Below are 13,714 nucleotides of genomic sequence, written 5' to 3' on the forward strand. Positions count from 1 at the left end.
AAATGTCAAAATTTTTTGACAGATAGAATTTTTTAAACAATTTTTTCATGTTTCTGGTATCCTACTTTACTTGAAAATTTTCTCTGGGGCGCGAGTTCTGGCGCACCTGTATATCTGCTTCTCAAGCGACTCGTCTATGGTGGGAAAACATGTGTCTTTTAAAAATTGGAATTTCTATAAGAGAAAATCTGACAAATAACTGACAGTTGTTTTGCTTATTTCAGTACTCGTTTCAAAAAAATTAAAATTTATAAAAAAAGTAGTTGATTTCAAACATTTATTACCCGCCACTGGCTTGAATTTTCTATTGTTATTATTTTGACATTTATATAGCAACTCTCATTTGATTCTCAGACGACTTGTTTAGGGTGGGAAAAAGGGTTCTTAAATGAAATGAGTATATCTTTTTTTAGAGAAGAAAATCAGCGATCAACAGAAAATTTGAAATTTGTCTATTGTGAAATATCGAAATGACAAATAATTGTTAATATCACCAATTTTTGAACAAAAAGTGGGGGGAGATTTTATAAGAAAGATTACCCGCCACTGGCTTGAATTTTTTATTGTTCCTATGACATTTATTATTTTTGTTATATTTCTATAGCAACGGTACGATTTCTACAGCAACTAAACGGCTTTTCTCCCATTAGCTTCTCAGACGACTCGTCTAGGATGGGAAAAAGGGGTTTTATATAAAATGAGAAAATATTTTCAAAAAATTTGAGTTTCCGGAGGAGAAAAGCAGCAACCGACAAACAAGTATAAATTCTTTTTTTATTGAAAATTATAGGGCGGCACAATTCCATAGCAGTCTTGATGTATGTTTTTTTATTGACATTTTGTACGTCGATGTTGTCACTTTATTTAGATATTCTTTATTACAACTACAAATAACGATTATTTGACAGCCACTTAACTACAAATAAAAAATATAGATATTAAAAAAACTGAATAAAAATAAAATTGGCTTAAAATTGTCAAGTTCAAAAAAATGACACTGGTATACAGGTGTCCCAGAATTGTAACAATTATGATTCAGAAAGTGTTAATATAAAAAAACTAGGTCATCAAGTTTTAAATAAAAAGCAAGTAAGTGGTGATAGATTTTGTAGAAAAGTGATAACCCGCCACTGGAGTGAATTTCTGTTGCTATTTCTTAGTATATTTCTATAGCAACAATAGCATTTCCATAGTAACTATATGGATATTTTTATATCTGCTTCTCAAGCGACTCGTCTATAATGGGAAAATATGTGTCTTATAAAAATTGGAATTTCTATAAGAGAAAATCAGCGATGACAAATAACTGACAGTTGTTTTCCTTATTTCAGTACTCGTTTTTCAAAAAAAATAAATTTTATTAAAAGGTAGTTGATTTTAAACAACAACAACCCGCCAATGGCTTGAATTTTCTATTGTTACTGTGACATTTATTATTTTGACATTTATACAGGGTGTTCCGTCTAAACCCCACATTAGTATTGGGAGTTGGAATAATCGTATTTATTTGAAAATTGGTACATAGCCATAAACCATTAAGTCCTCCTAAATGAAAATATTTTCAAGATGGTGGCACTTCCGGTTATACCGGAAGTCGGTCTCAACTTTCTTATTTTAAATGGAAAGGTATATTTTTTACTGCGTTTTTGGAATAATCGGGTTATTTTAAGAAAGTTTTCATCAGCTTTCCCTATACCTAAATTTAGCCGTTTTTGAAATATTTGGAGTTTTTCAAAAAATTTTGGATCTGCACCTTCCAATTTAAAAATCGGTAACTCTGCCATTTTAAAGATTTTAAATTCGTTTTTTTGGCGTTTGAAAGAGAAAGCTTAGATCCTTTTTCTGGTGTTTTAAAATTTTGAAAAAAAAACATCCCAAAATTTTAAGGTTACTTTTGGAATAATTCAAATACTCATAACTCAATTTTTTAAATGAAATACCCCAATTTTTATTTTACTAAATAGAAGAGAATTTAATTGTGCATTGATCTGTATTAACATTCCCTATACCTAAATTTAATAATTTTTAAGTTATGGACTTTTTTTTAAGACTACAGAAAATTTATTACTAGCCACTCCCGTTTTCACACAGTTTGCTATGGAAATGAAAAATGTCAAAATTTTCTCTAAACAAACGTCAACAGTAAATTACTATTTGACAAAAAGTGCCAAAATATGAAAAATCAAAGTTATGCAAACTTAATTATTATTGATAGGTTCTACCATGCGATCATTATTTAAAGCTAACAAGTGAGAAAAATTTATTTTTGTTTAATGAACGACATAATTTTGTTACACTCTCCATAAATACAAAATAAATTAATTAAATCTAAGTTTGAGTTGCTTTGACTCTCCATATTTTGGCACTATTTGTCAAATAATAAGTCACTGGACGTTTATTGAGAAACAATTTTGACATTTTTGATTTCCATAGCAAACTATACGAACACGTAATAGATTTTTGACAGTTTTAACAAAAAGTAACCATAACACAAAAATTATTAAATTGAGGTAAAATAAAAATTGGGGTACTTCATTTGGAAAAATTGAGTTATGGGTATTTGAATTATTACAAAAGTAACCTTAAAATTTTAGGGTTTGTTATTTTTTTTTCAAAATTTGATAACACCAAAAGAAAGATCTAAGCTTTCTCTTTCAAACGCCAAAAAAACGAATTCAAAATTTTAAAAAATAACAGAGTTACCGATTTTTAAAGTGGAAGGTGCAGATCCAAAAATTTTTGGAAAAATCCAAATATTTCAAAAATGGCTATATATTAATTTGGGTATAGAGAAAGCTAATGAAAACTCTCTTAAAATAACCCGATTAATCCAAAAACGCAGTAAAAAATATACCTTTCCATTTAAAATAACAAAGTTGAGACCGACTTCCGGTATAACCGGAAGTGCCACCATCTTGAAAATATTTTCATTTAGGAGGACTTAATGGTTTATGGCTATGTACCATTTTTCAAATAAATACGATTATTCCAACTCCCAATACTTCTAATGTGGGGTTTATACGGAACACTGTATAGCGACTATACGGATTTTCTCTCATTTGTTTCTCAGAGGACTTGTCTAAGGTGGGAAAAAGGGTTTTTAAATGAAATTAGAGGATATCTTTTTTTAGAGAAGAAAATCAGCAATCGAAAGAAAATTTGAAATTTGTCTTTTGCGAAATAGTCAACGGATCGTCTGCCTTTGAAAATACCTGTCTTCTGTCTCTCTCGCACTGTTAAGTGCTTCGCGGTTGGTATCACTGCGCGTGCTTTTGCCCCGAAAATGCGTAAATTGAGAGTGAAACTGCCCACGACGACTTGACTCCTCTTCCTACGTTCAATTTTGAGCCATTAGGGAGATAATGAGGAAGAGGTTAGAGATAGCCAATTATCGTCTCGATAAATACAATTGATGCGAAACTCGAGGTCGGCATTTTCAAACGATTTCGTTCGTATTTATATGCAGATAATTACGGTTCTTGTGCATTTTTATTTCATTCAATAAACAACAACGGTTAGTTTGGTTTCGAAATAGCGACGAGGAATTCAGGAAAGTGAACGGAAATTTAACCGTAAATTTCAGTGCAGGAACATCGACATTTTTTAAATTCCACCACGCCACTGACTTGACAATACTCGTTACGTAGCAACGTCTTGTCAAATGTGTCTTAGTTGCTAGGATACGGATCAAGTTGGGTCAGTGGCGTCGTGTATTAATCAAAATTGTCAAATGCTTCTTGAACTTGATTTTGCGAATTTAATAACAGATAAATTATCAAAGAGCGATAAATTTTATGTGGATGTCTCGATTTATGCGTTCTGTGTTTAATGATTTGATAAATCGAGGGAGCGCCATATTTCTAGGACTGGCTTTTCTATATGGATAACGGAGGTTGTGTGATTTAGTGCAATTATGGTAATGCTACGGCCTTACGACGTATGTCTGATATATGGGCTTTAGATGAAGCCCCAAAAGGCCATAAATGTGAGGAACGGGGAAAAAATATATACAGGGTGTCCCAGCGAGTTGAAAAAGTTCATTAGTGACCTCTAAATGATTACATAAAAAAATATATAGGACATTGATAGATACTAGTCTACTCCATAGCCTAAAATTATTTTCAACTATACAGCGTGTCTCAAAAATAAGTTACGATACAAACTTGTGTTTTTTTAAATGAAACACCATATGTTTCTTAGCGTTTTAGATGTAGATTTTTATGACAATGTTTTTAAAGCTAAAGCTAAACTTTTATTAGTCGATTTTGCTCAGTTTTAAAAATAAGACTGTTTTTTTGACGAAAACATGCACTTTTTGAAAATTCTTTACTCAAAAACTAAAACAGCTAGAACAATTTTTTTCTTACTTCCGCAAAGAAGAAAAGACAGAATTTAAGGCTGTAGCAATTTTTTAGTGTTTTGCATTTGTAAAGATTAATAAATTAAGAAGTTTGTTAAAGTTAAAGTTAAAAATAAAAAATGAAACACCACCAATGCAACTAATGGATTGATAAATTGTCTATCTAAAAAATAAACATTAAATGTCTAGAATTGATAAATGAAAAGATATTTAACATTCAATATTTATTGTAGCAACAATGCCTATTAATATCTGATTTATCCAGAGATTGTAAAAGTCGTTATAAATACTGAAACTCGAATTATTTTATTGTAAAAATAAAAAATAATAGATTCAGTTTAACACAAATGTGATTATTAAGTGATATTTCTTCCATCTCTTGTGCAACGGTGCACTTTTTGGCTACTGAAACAACAGTAATTATTTTTTTTATTGTGTAACGTTAAATATCTTTTTAGTTATTGATTATAAACACCTAAAAGTAAATAATTTTAGAAAGACAATTTAATAATCTTTTAAATGCAAGAACAAAAAATAGGGTGTTTCATTTAATTTTTTTAAGTTATTGAACTTTTAACAAACGCCTTCATTTTTTATTTTTGCAAATGCAACACACTAAAAAATGTTACATCCTTATAGCTTGTACCTTCTTCTTTGCAGTAGTAAAAAAATATTTCTAGATGTCTTAGTTTTTGTGTAATAAATTTTTTAAAAGTGCATGTTTTCGTCAAAAAAACCGTCTTATTTTTAAAACTAACCAAAATCGACCAATTAAAGTTTAGCTTAAAAACATTGTCATAAAAATCTACATCCAAAAACGCTAAGAAACATAAGGTGTTTCATTTAAAAAAACACAAGTTTGTATTGTAACTTATTTTTGAGATAGTTGAAAATAATTTTAGGCGATGGACTAGATTAGTATCTATCAATGTCCTATATGATTTTTTTCAATTTTACTATTTAAAGGTCACTAACGGACTTTTTCAACTCGCTGGGACACCCTGTATATATTTTTTTAATTCGAAAAATATTTATTTTTAATTTTTGTGTCATTGTTGTTTTGGTAACTTTTTATACCAGCACGACAATGCGAGAAATTGTTGTAAATCACCGAATTCCACCGAAATGAACGCAAATTTGAGCTATTTTCGAGCAATTTATGTGAAATGTTTTAACAGTTTAATTTTACATAAAGTGTTGCCAACTGTATATTATTTAACACAAAACTTTCTAGGCGTAAATCAAATGAAGATATAATTATAAATAAAATTTATAACGTGTTCGATAGACAAAAATAGTATAAAAAACACGTATTACAACCTCGCATTTTGAGACATTTACTTTGAGAGTGTTTGTAAAACTGTTTTAGTAACTTTTTATGCGAAACTGTCACCAGCACTGCATATTGTCGTTTTTAAGCTAAAAATAATTGTAAATCACCGAATTCCACCGAAATGAACGCAAATTTGAGCTATTTTCGAGCAATTTATGTGAAATGTTTTCATTTTGTTTTAATATAGCTAGTGTGTTGCCAACTGTATATTATTTAACACAAAACTTTCTAGGCGTAAATCAAATGAAGATGTAATTATAAATAAAATTTATAACGTGTTCGATAGACAAAAATAGTATAAAAAACACGTATTACAACCTCGCATTTTGAGACATTTACTTTGAGAGTGTTTGTAAAACTGTTTTAGTAACTTTTTATGCGAAACTGTCACCAGCACTGCATATTGTCGTTTTTAAGCTAAAAATAATTGTAAATCACCGAATTCCACCGAAATGAACGCAAATTTGAGCTATTTTCGAGCAATTTATGTGAAATGTTTTAACAGTTTAATTTTACATAAAGTGTTGCCAACTGTATATTATTTAACACAAAACTTTCTAGGCGTAAATCAAATGAAGATGTAATTATAAATAAAATTTATAACGTGTTCGATAGACAAAAATAGTATAAAAAACACGTATTACAACCTCGCATTTTGAGACATTTACTTTGAGAGTGTTTGTAAAACTGTTTTAGTAACTTTTTATGCGAAACTGTCACCAGCACTGCATATTGTCGTTTTTAAGCTAAAAATAATTGTAAATCACCGAATTCCACTGAAACGAATGCAAATTTGAGCTATTTTCACGCAATTTAGATGAAATGTCATCATTTTGTTTTAATATAGCTAGTGTGTTGCCAACTGTATATAAAAATCTTTAGACTTAAATCAGATGAAAATATGTATAATAAATTCAATTTATAAAGCGTTAAATAGAAAAAATAGCATAAAAACACGTGTTAAAATTTGAAAAATTTCAGGCAGTTTTTACTGATATATTCAGTCATAGATAGCTGCAAAATCTGCGACTACATTACAAAATATTAACGTATTTATTTATCAAACATTTAATAATTTTCTATTTCCTGAAAAATTTGAAGAATTTCAGGTACTTTTGTGAATTGCAAAAAAACACAATTTGAAGGCTAGCAAATCATTTGATTGTTTGAGTAATTATAACAAAAAATTTCAGTTCATGGCCTACTTTATTCCGATTTTTAAAACAGTCTAATGCTACGTTTTATTTGAAAAGCAAAATTTTGCAAGAGACAAAAATATTCTTGAATGAAATTCTCTATCCAAAAAAAAACGAAGTTATAATTTTGAGCTTTTTTGGTGTTTCATAAATGCCCAGAGAATAGTTTTTGATTTTGAATTTTTGTTATCGTGGCACTCCTCAACACCTCGTTTGTGTGGATGATAATCCAGTCCCCCATTAATATTAATTACACAATAAAGGTAATAAGACGCGACGTAATTACATGAAAATACAATAAATAATATGGCAAGTTTGCATTGGCGCCGTCGTATGTAAACATTTATCGCTTCGGGCGCCGCGGTTCAATATTCATTTATTTTTGTGATACTTTAAAATAGTGTTGTTCGTAATCCATGACTAACCCATTCGTGGGTGGGTGTTCACATTTTAATACGTCTAGATTATACCGTTATCGTGCACGATGGACATCCTGCGAATTATTACAATAAATCGCGATAACTGCTGGCGCCACTCTTATCACCAATCTTCACCTGGAATATTTTTTTCACTGTTATGTCTATACCACACCACGTGTTGCTCATATGTTAACTCACATTTTTTCGTTTCAGATACCCCGCCACCTCCCTATAGCAAATCGGAGATACTGAAACCTGAAGGTAAATACAGTACAACCTCGACAACTCGATCCTCTATAATCTCTATAAAGGCTGTCTCAGCGAGTTGAAAAAGTCCATTAAAGATCTTTAAATGAAAAAATTAAAAAAAAATTATATAGTTCATCGCCTGGTACGAGTTTGATTTTGATTTTGTTCAAATCACTCGATAGGATATTGGAGATTTTTTTTGTATTCAAATCTTGTTTTTAAAATATATAGAATTAATTCAACAAAACTGCTACAAAACAGATTGCTAAAAAATTATTTAAATCGAAAAAAAAACAACAAAACAGCACTTAGACGCTAATTTTACATTTTTTTGAATTCATTCAACAAAAGTTTTGAGAGATTTTTTTACGAGAATTACTAGAATTTATCTAATGTCAAAAAAACGTAAAAAAATATTTAAAAAACAGTTTTTTTATCAGTGAAAAGCATTTTCGCTTACAGCTTAAGTTTTTAAAATTTATAAAAGCTTTAAGACATTTTTTAAATAAAAGCTTCTTTGAGAAAAATATTTTCTTATACAGGGTGTCCCAGCGAGTTGAAATAGTCTATTAGTGACCTTTAAATTGTAAAAATTAAAAAAAAAATATACAGTACATTGATAGATACTAATCCAGTCCATCGGCCAAAATTATTTTTAACTATACAGCGTGTCTCAAAAATAAGTTACAATACAAACTTGTGTTTTTTTAAATGAAACACCATATGTTTCTTAGCGTTTTTGGATGTAGATTTACATGACAATGTTTTTAAGTTAAACTTTTATTGGTCGATTTTGCATAGTTTTTTTGACGAAAACATGCACTTTTTAAAAATTCATTACACAAAAACTAAGACAGCTAGAACAACTTTTTCTTACTTCTGCAAAGAAGAAAGTATAGAATTTAAATATGTAGCAATTTTGTAGTGTTTTGCATTTGTAAAGATTAATAAATTAAGAAGTTAAAAATAACTTAAAAAATTTAAATGGAACACCCTATTTTTTATTTTTGCATCTAATAGATTTTATTTTCTTTATTCGTCGATTTCACATCTATATGAAAAATGGCAACATCGCAATGGCATAATCCATGCACTTTAGTTGCTCCCTAACACTTCACAATTTAATTTTGGCTCATTTTTTGACCAGTATCATAAATTAAAAAATATTACTTTTTTTATCTGAACAAATTTAATTAATTTCAACAAGAAACGTCAAAATGAATATTCAGAGAATCTAGTTTAGCCTTAAAATTGATTTTAAAGAAGAAATTAAGGCTTTTGGCTTATTACTTATTTTTGTTGTTGTAATAAATTTAAATTTTCTCGAAAAAAGTTAATAAAAATTGGAAATTAAACACTTTGCCGGAAGATATTTTTTTCTAATTTTTTCACCTCTGAGAAATAAAAATATCAAAAAATATATGGCATATACGTAATGGCCGGCTTATTATTCTGGCAAATGTCGTTTTTTTTTTAATAAAAAAAATTGTTTTTTATTTTTTCTTATCGGTTTCAAATCTATACGAAAAATGGCAACATCGCAATGGCATAATCCAGGCACTTTAGATGCGCCCTATCACGTCACAATTTGATTTTGACTCATTTTTATTAGCCCAGTATAAAAAATACAAAAATATCGCTTTTTATTCGAACAAAATTAATTAATTTTAACAAGAAACGTCAAAATTGACTCTAGTTTAACCCTAAAATTGATTTTAAAGTAGAAATTAAGGCTTTTGGCTTATTACTTACTTATTATTGTGATTGTAATAAATTTAATTTTCTCGAAAAAAGTTAATAAAAATTGGAAATTAACGAACTTTGTTGGAAGATATTTTTTTCTAATTTTTTCATCTATGAGCAATAAAAAGACCAAAAATATGGCATACGTCCTAATGGTCAGTTTATTATAAGTTTTAAATAATAAATCGTTTTTTATTGTCATTTCTCTGGTTTCAAATTTATCCGAAAAATGGCAACATTGCAATTGCATAATCTAGGGACTTTAGTTGCGCCCTAAGTAATATGAACTAGATTAGTATCTACAAATGTCCTATTTTTTTTTTTTTTCATTTAAAGATCACTAATGGACTTTTTCAACTCGCTGGGACACCCTGTATAATATAATGTGAAATTTTCTTATTCATAATAAGAGAACTGTTAAAAATAACATTCTTTGATTTGTGAAATGAACATAAATGAAAAATCATAGTTGGCCGATGATTTTGAAATTTAGAATAGGGGCTTAGATGTTGATTTTGAACAATTTTTTTAAATAACTTTTCGTCGTATTTGCCATATAAAAGGTACTTTATAGTACAATAAGTTTTTGAAAATTTCCCCGGATTGAGTTGACAAAAGGAAAAAAAAATTTTGATTTTGCGCCATTTGGTCGATAAAAAATAACACCAAAAAATGAGAAAATGTAATTCAAATCAAAAAAAATCTATAAACACTGATTCTGTTCACATCTGCCTATTAGACCAGTCCGGCCTGTCTGAATTATTGAACAAAAACCTTTTGTCTTTTTTTTTTTAATAAAGTGACCCTCTAAACCGGTGACATTTTGTGTGGGGAGCCCCCTTCTGCGTGTGGCGCCACATTCGTCGCCGACTCCAACTCTCCCTTCAATGAATTCGGGAAAGGAGAGAGGGGCCAAACCGATTACTCACTATCAAGTTTTTAATTCTTCAGTAATACCAAGAAGAACTGTGGCGACAGTAAAACAATAGGTTGTAAAATCCACAAAAGAATTCCGAGAATCGCCGAAAAATCTCAAATGGGACAAGTCAGTGATTTATGAGCGAGCTGTTTTTCGGTTTTTCACCGAATTAATCCGACTGTAAAACAAACGATAAATCGGGCAACGCCAGCTGTACACACAGCACTGCTCCTCGAGAACAATTAAACGAAGATAAACACTGGAAGCAGTGGCGGGGTTGGGAATTTTGTGCAACAAGTGGCACCAGAAAAAAAATCCCTAGAATGTTTAGTTAAATAAAACGCACTGTAGACAACTTGACCATCAAGGTCGGTCAAGTTTCGACGGTTTTATGTTGTGAAAAATTCTCAATTATAAATAAATTTCCTTGAAGCAAGAATGAACGCCCACGGGATATGTGTGGCACAAACACCACCGAATCGTGTTACAGTGGAACCTCGTTAAGGCGAAAATAAATAAATTACAGTAAAAATTTAAAATTGCATATTTTATAATGTCAGTTATGAAAAATCAACAAAACCGAAATGGCATATCTAGAGTTTGATTTTGCTATTATCTTTTTTAGTGTTAATTAAATTTGTTAAAAAAGCCAAATTTTTGCTGAAAAGGAGCTGAATCTCATTTAACTAATGGCAACATTGCAGTTGCATACCAATTTATAATTTTTTTGGCTTATTTTTTAGCCCAGTATCAAAAATAATCAAATATTATTTTTTATTTGAACAGAATTAATTAATTTCAACTAGAAACGTCAAAATTAGTATTCAGAGACTCTAGTCTAGCACTATTGCTTGCTTATTATTGTGGTTCTAATAAATTTAAATTTTCTCGAAAAAAGTTAATAAAAATTGGAAATTAACACTTTGAAGATGGTTTTTTTTTCTATTTTTTATCTGTAAGCAATAAAAATACCAAAAAATATGGCATACACGTAATGGCCGCTTATTGTTATGGCAAATATCGTTTTTTTTTTAAATAATTTTTTCAAATCTATCCGAAAAATGGCAACATCGCAAATGCATAGTCCAGGGACTTTATTTACACCCTATCACTTCACAATGTACTTTTTACTAATTTTTTATTGATCTAGTACCAAAAATAAAAAAAAAATCACTTTTTGTTTGAAAAAAATTAATCTTAATAAGAAACGTCAAAATGAGTATTGAGGGATTTGTAAAAATTTGTTAAAAACAGATTTTTGCTGAAAATGAGCTAAATCTAATTTAACTAACATTTGAAATAATTACAATAAAATAAAATAAATTAATTAATAAAAAAAACATTTATTGTCTGATTTTGCATTAATTTAGGAAAATCTTTTAAATAAAGGTAATTCTGTTTGAAAATTAATCCAGATCAAACGAAATTTCACAGTTTGAGGTTGATTTCGGCAAAATGTTAAAACCGGCCCTGACTGAATAGAATTTTTGGTTTTGAGTGTGTTTTAAACGAGAAAATCAAAGTTATAAACAAGTGGTAATCAATAATACAATTTGGTCACTTCTAGTTTACATCCTGTATATGAGAAGAAAAAAAAGAATACTCGAAAGAATATGAAAATTGTATCAAAATATAGAACAGAGTTCTGTTTATCAATGTGCAAAATTCTATTTTTCTAATAGCAGTAATTAAAGTTTTAGAAGAAATTAACTTGAAACATGTTTTTGAAAATTAAAAAAAATATATTAAAAAAATGTGACAAAAAATATTCTACAGTGTCAAGTTTTCTCAGGCCGGCTCTGAACTCGCGCCCTAGAGAAAAATACCATGAACATGGAAAAAATGGTAAAAAATTTCCAAGTTATGAGAGTTAATTTGGCACTTTGCCTCTATTTATTTCTGTTGGAAAAATAATTTTCCAAGTTTTTGCTACAGGCTATTAGAAGATGAAACAAGAAAGTTTAATGTTACTTGTGGCTTTTATTGGCAAAAGTTTTGTATTTTTACTAAATAATTATAAAAAAAAACATATACATATAAGATCATCAGTGTCAATGTCAAATGTGAAAAAATAAATGTCAACTGACTGAGAATTTTTTAAACATTTTTTCCATGTTCCTGGTATCTTATCTTACTTGAAATTTTTCTCTGTATATAGAATAATTAACCATTCATTAAATATTCAGTACTACCAAACGTTTGATCAAAGAGGCCTGTCCATTTGAAACATTCATTGTTGCCAACCTAATTTCATAGTTACACTATTTTGCAAAAATTCAATGAAGTGTTTTTATTAAATTGGCACACTTATTAAGAAAACAATATTTTTATTTAAAACAGAAATAATAAAATATTTTTTTTTTACTTTCCTTATCCTATAAGGCTGAAATTTGACTTACCTATATTTTTACATTTTTGGACGAATTATAGCTTCAAGACACCAAAAAAGTTGAAATTTGGTATGTAAGTTACTTATAGGAAGGGAACGCAGCACGAAACAATTGGTAAAAATCGGTCGCACCGTTCGGCCGCAAAGACCAAAAAATTATACAGTTGAATATGCAATAAATTCATGGGGATAAAAATTATTTAGAATTTAGAATTTAGAATTATGAAATATACCTTATTAAACATTAAAATGTAATAAAATAAAAAAAATAATGGATACCAACTAAAAAAATTGCACTCTAGACTCGAACCCGCGACAACTATGATCTATTTACTCGGATTTCCAACACTATATTATTGTCGTAAGAATGTTTTCCAAATAAGTTGGATAAGGAAAGTCGTGTGATGTGCACACCAAATTTTCGGGATTTTTGAAGGCCCAAAATTTTCGTGTTATTTTGTAAAATGAGTAAACATCATTACAGTTGTCGAGGCCCGAAATAATATTGTTATTCATAATCAAGCCGTTTGAATAGTGGAATTACAAAAAATAAGATTAGATTATGAGCTTGAATCTTCACAATGAGTGTTATGTAATTAGTCCGGTCAAATTAGTCATAAAAATAGTGGTCAAATAACGAAAATTCCGACAGAGCTAAATTTTGGTGGAGACCTTGGGTATACCATTAGAAATAAAGTGTCAAAAGTCCCCATCGATCCCATGTGTGCTAAAAAAGTTATTCGGGGTCAAAGGTCAATATTTGACGTTTTTTAGATTTTTTTCGAAAACGGCAAGTTTTATCAAAAAAGTAGCTCAGACGAAAATTATAGATCTTAAAATTATCTACAAAATGGTCTTTATACCTTTTTTTCCAAGAATCACCATTCCTGAGATATCGCGATTTTAAAAGTTGAAGGAGTAACGTTCTACATCATATGCACATACAGAGTGCGCCAGAACTCGCGCCCCAAAGACAAATGCCATGTAGGGTAAGGTACCAGGAACATAAAAAAAAATTTTAAAAATTCTATCTATAAAAATTTCGAAGTTATGAGAGTTTAAATTTTGCACTTTGACTCTTATTTATTTCTGTAGGATAAATAATT

At 29.3% G+C, this 13,714-nt stretch overlaps 1 protein-coding gene across 1 annotated transcript in view; it reads left to right on the forward strand.

Moving 5' to 3' along the window:
* Window positions 1–13,714, forward strand: part of LOC123007084 (mothers against decapentaplegic homolog 6) — a 36,086-nt gene that overhangs the window by 5,135 nt on the left and 17,237 nt on the right. The window contains exon 2 of the mRNA XM_044402118.1: window positions 7,522–7,569. Within this exon, the coding sequence (XP_044258053.1) occupies window positions 7,522–7,569 (48 nt within the window). The remainder of the gene's footprint in view (window positions 1–7,521; window positions 7,570–13,714) is intronic.

Source organism: Tribolium madens, unplaced genomic scaffold (assembly GCF_015345945.1).
Source record: "Tribolium madens isolate multiple individuals breed KSU strain unplaced genomic scaffold, Tmad_KSU_1.1 Scaffold_3;HRSCAF=73;Tcas5.2_LG2, whole genome shotgun sequence".
NCBI lineage: Eukaryota > Metazoa > Arthropoda > Insecta > Coleoptera > Tenebrionidae > Tribolium > Tribolium madens.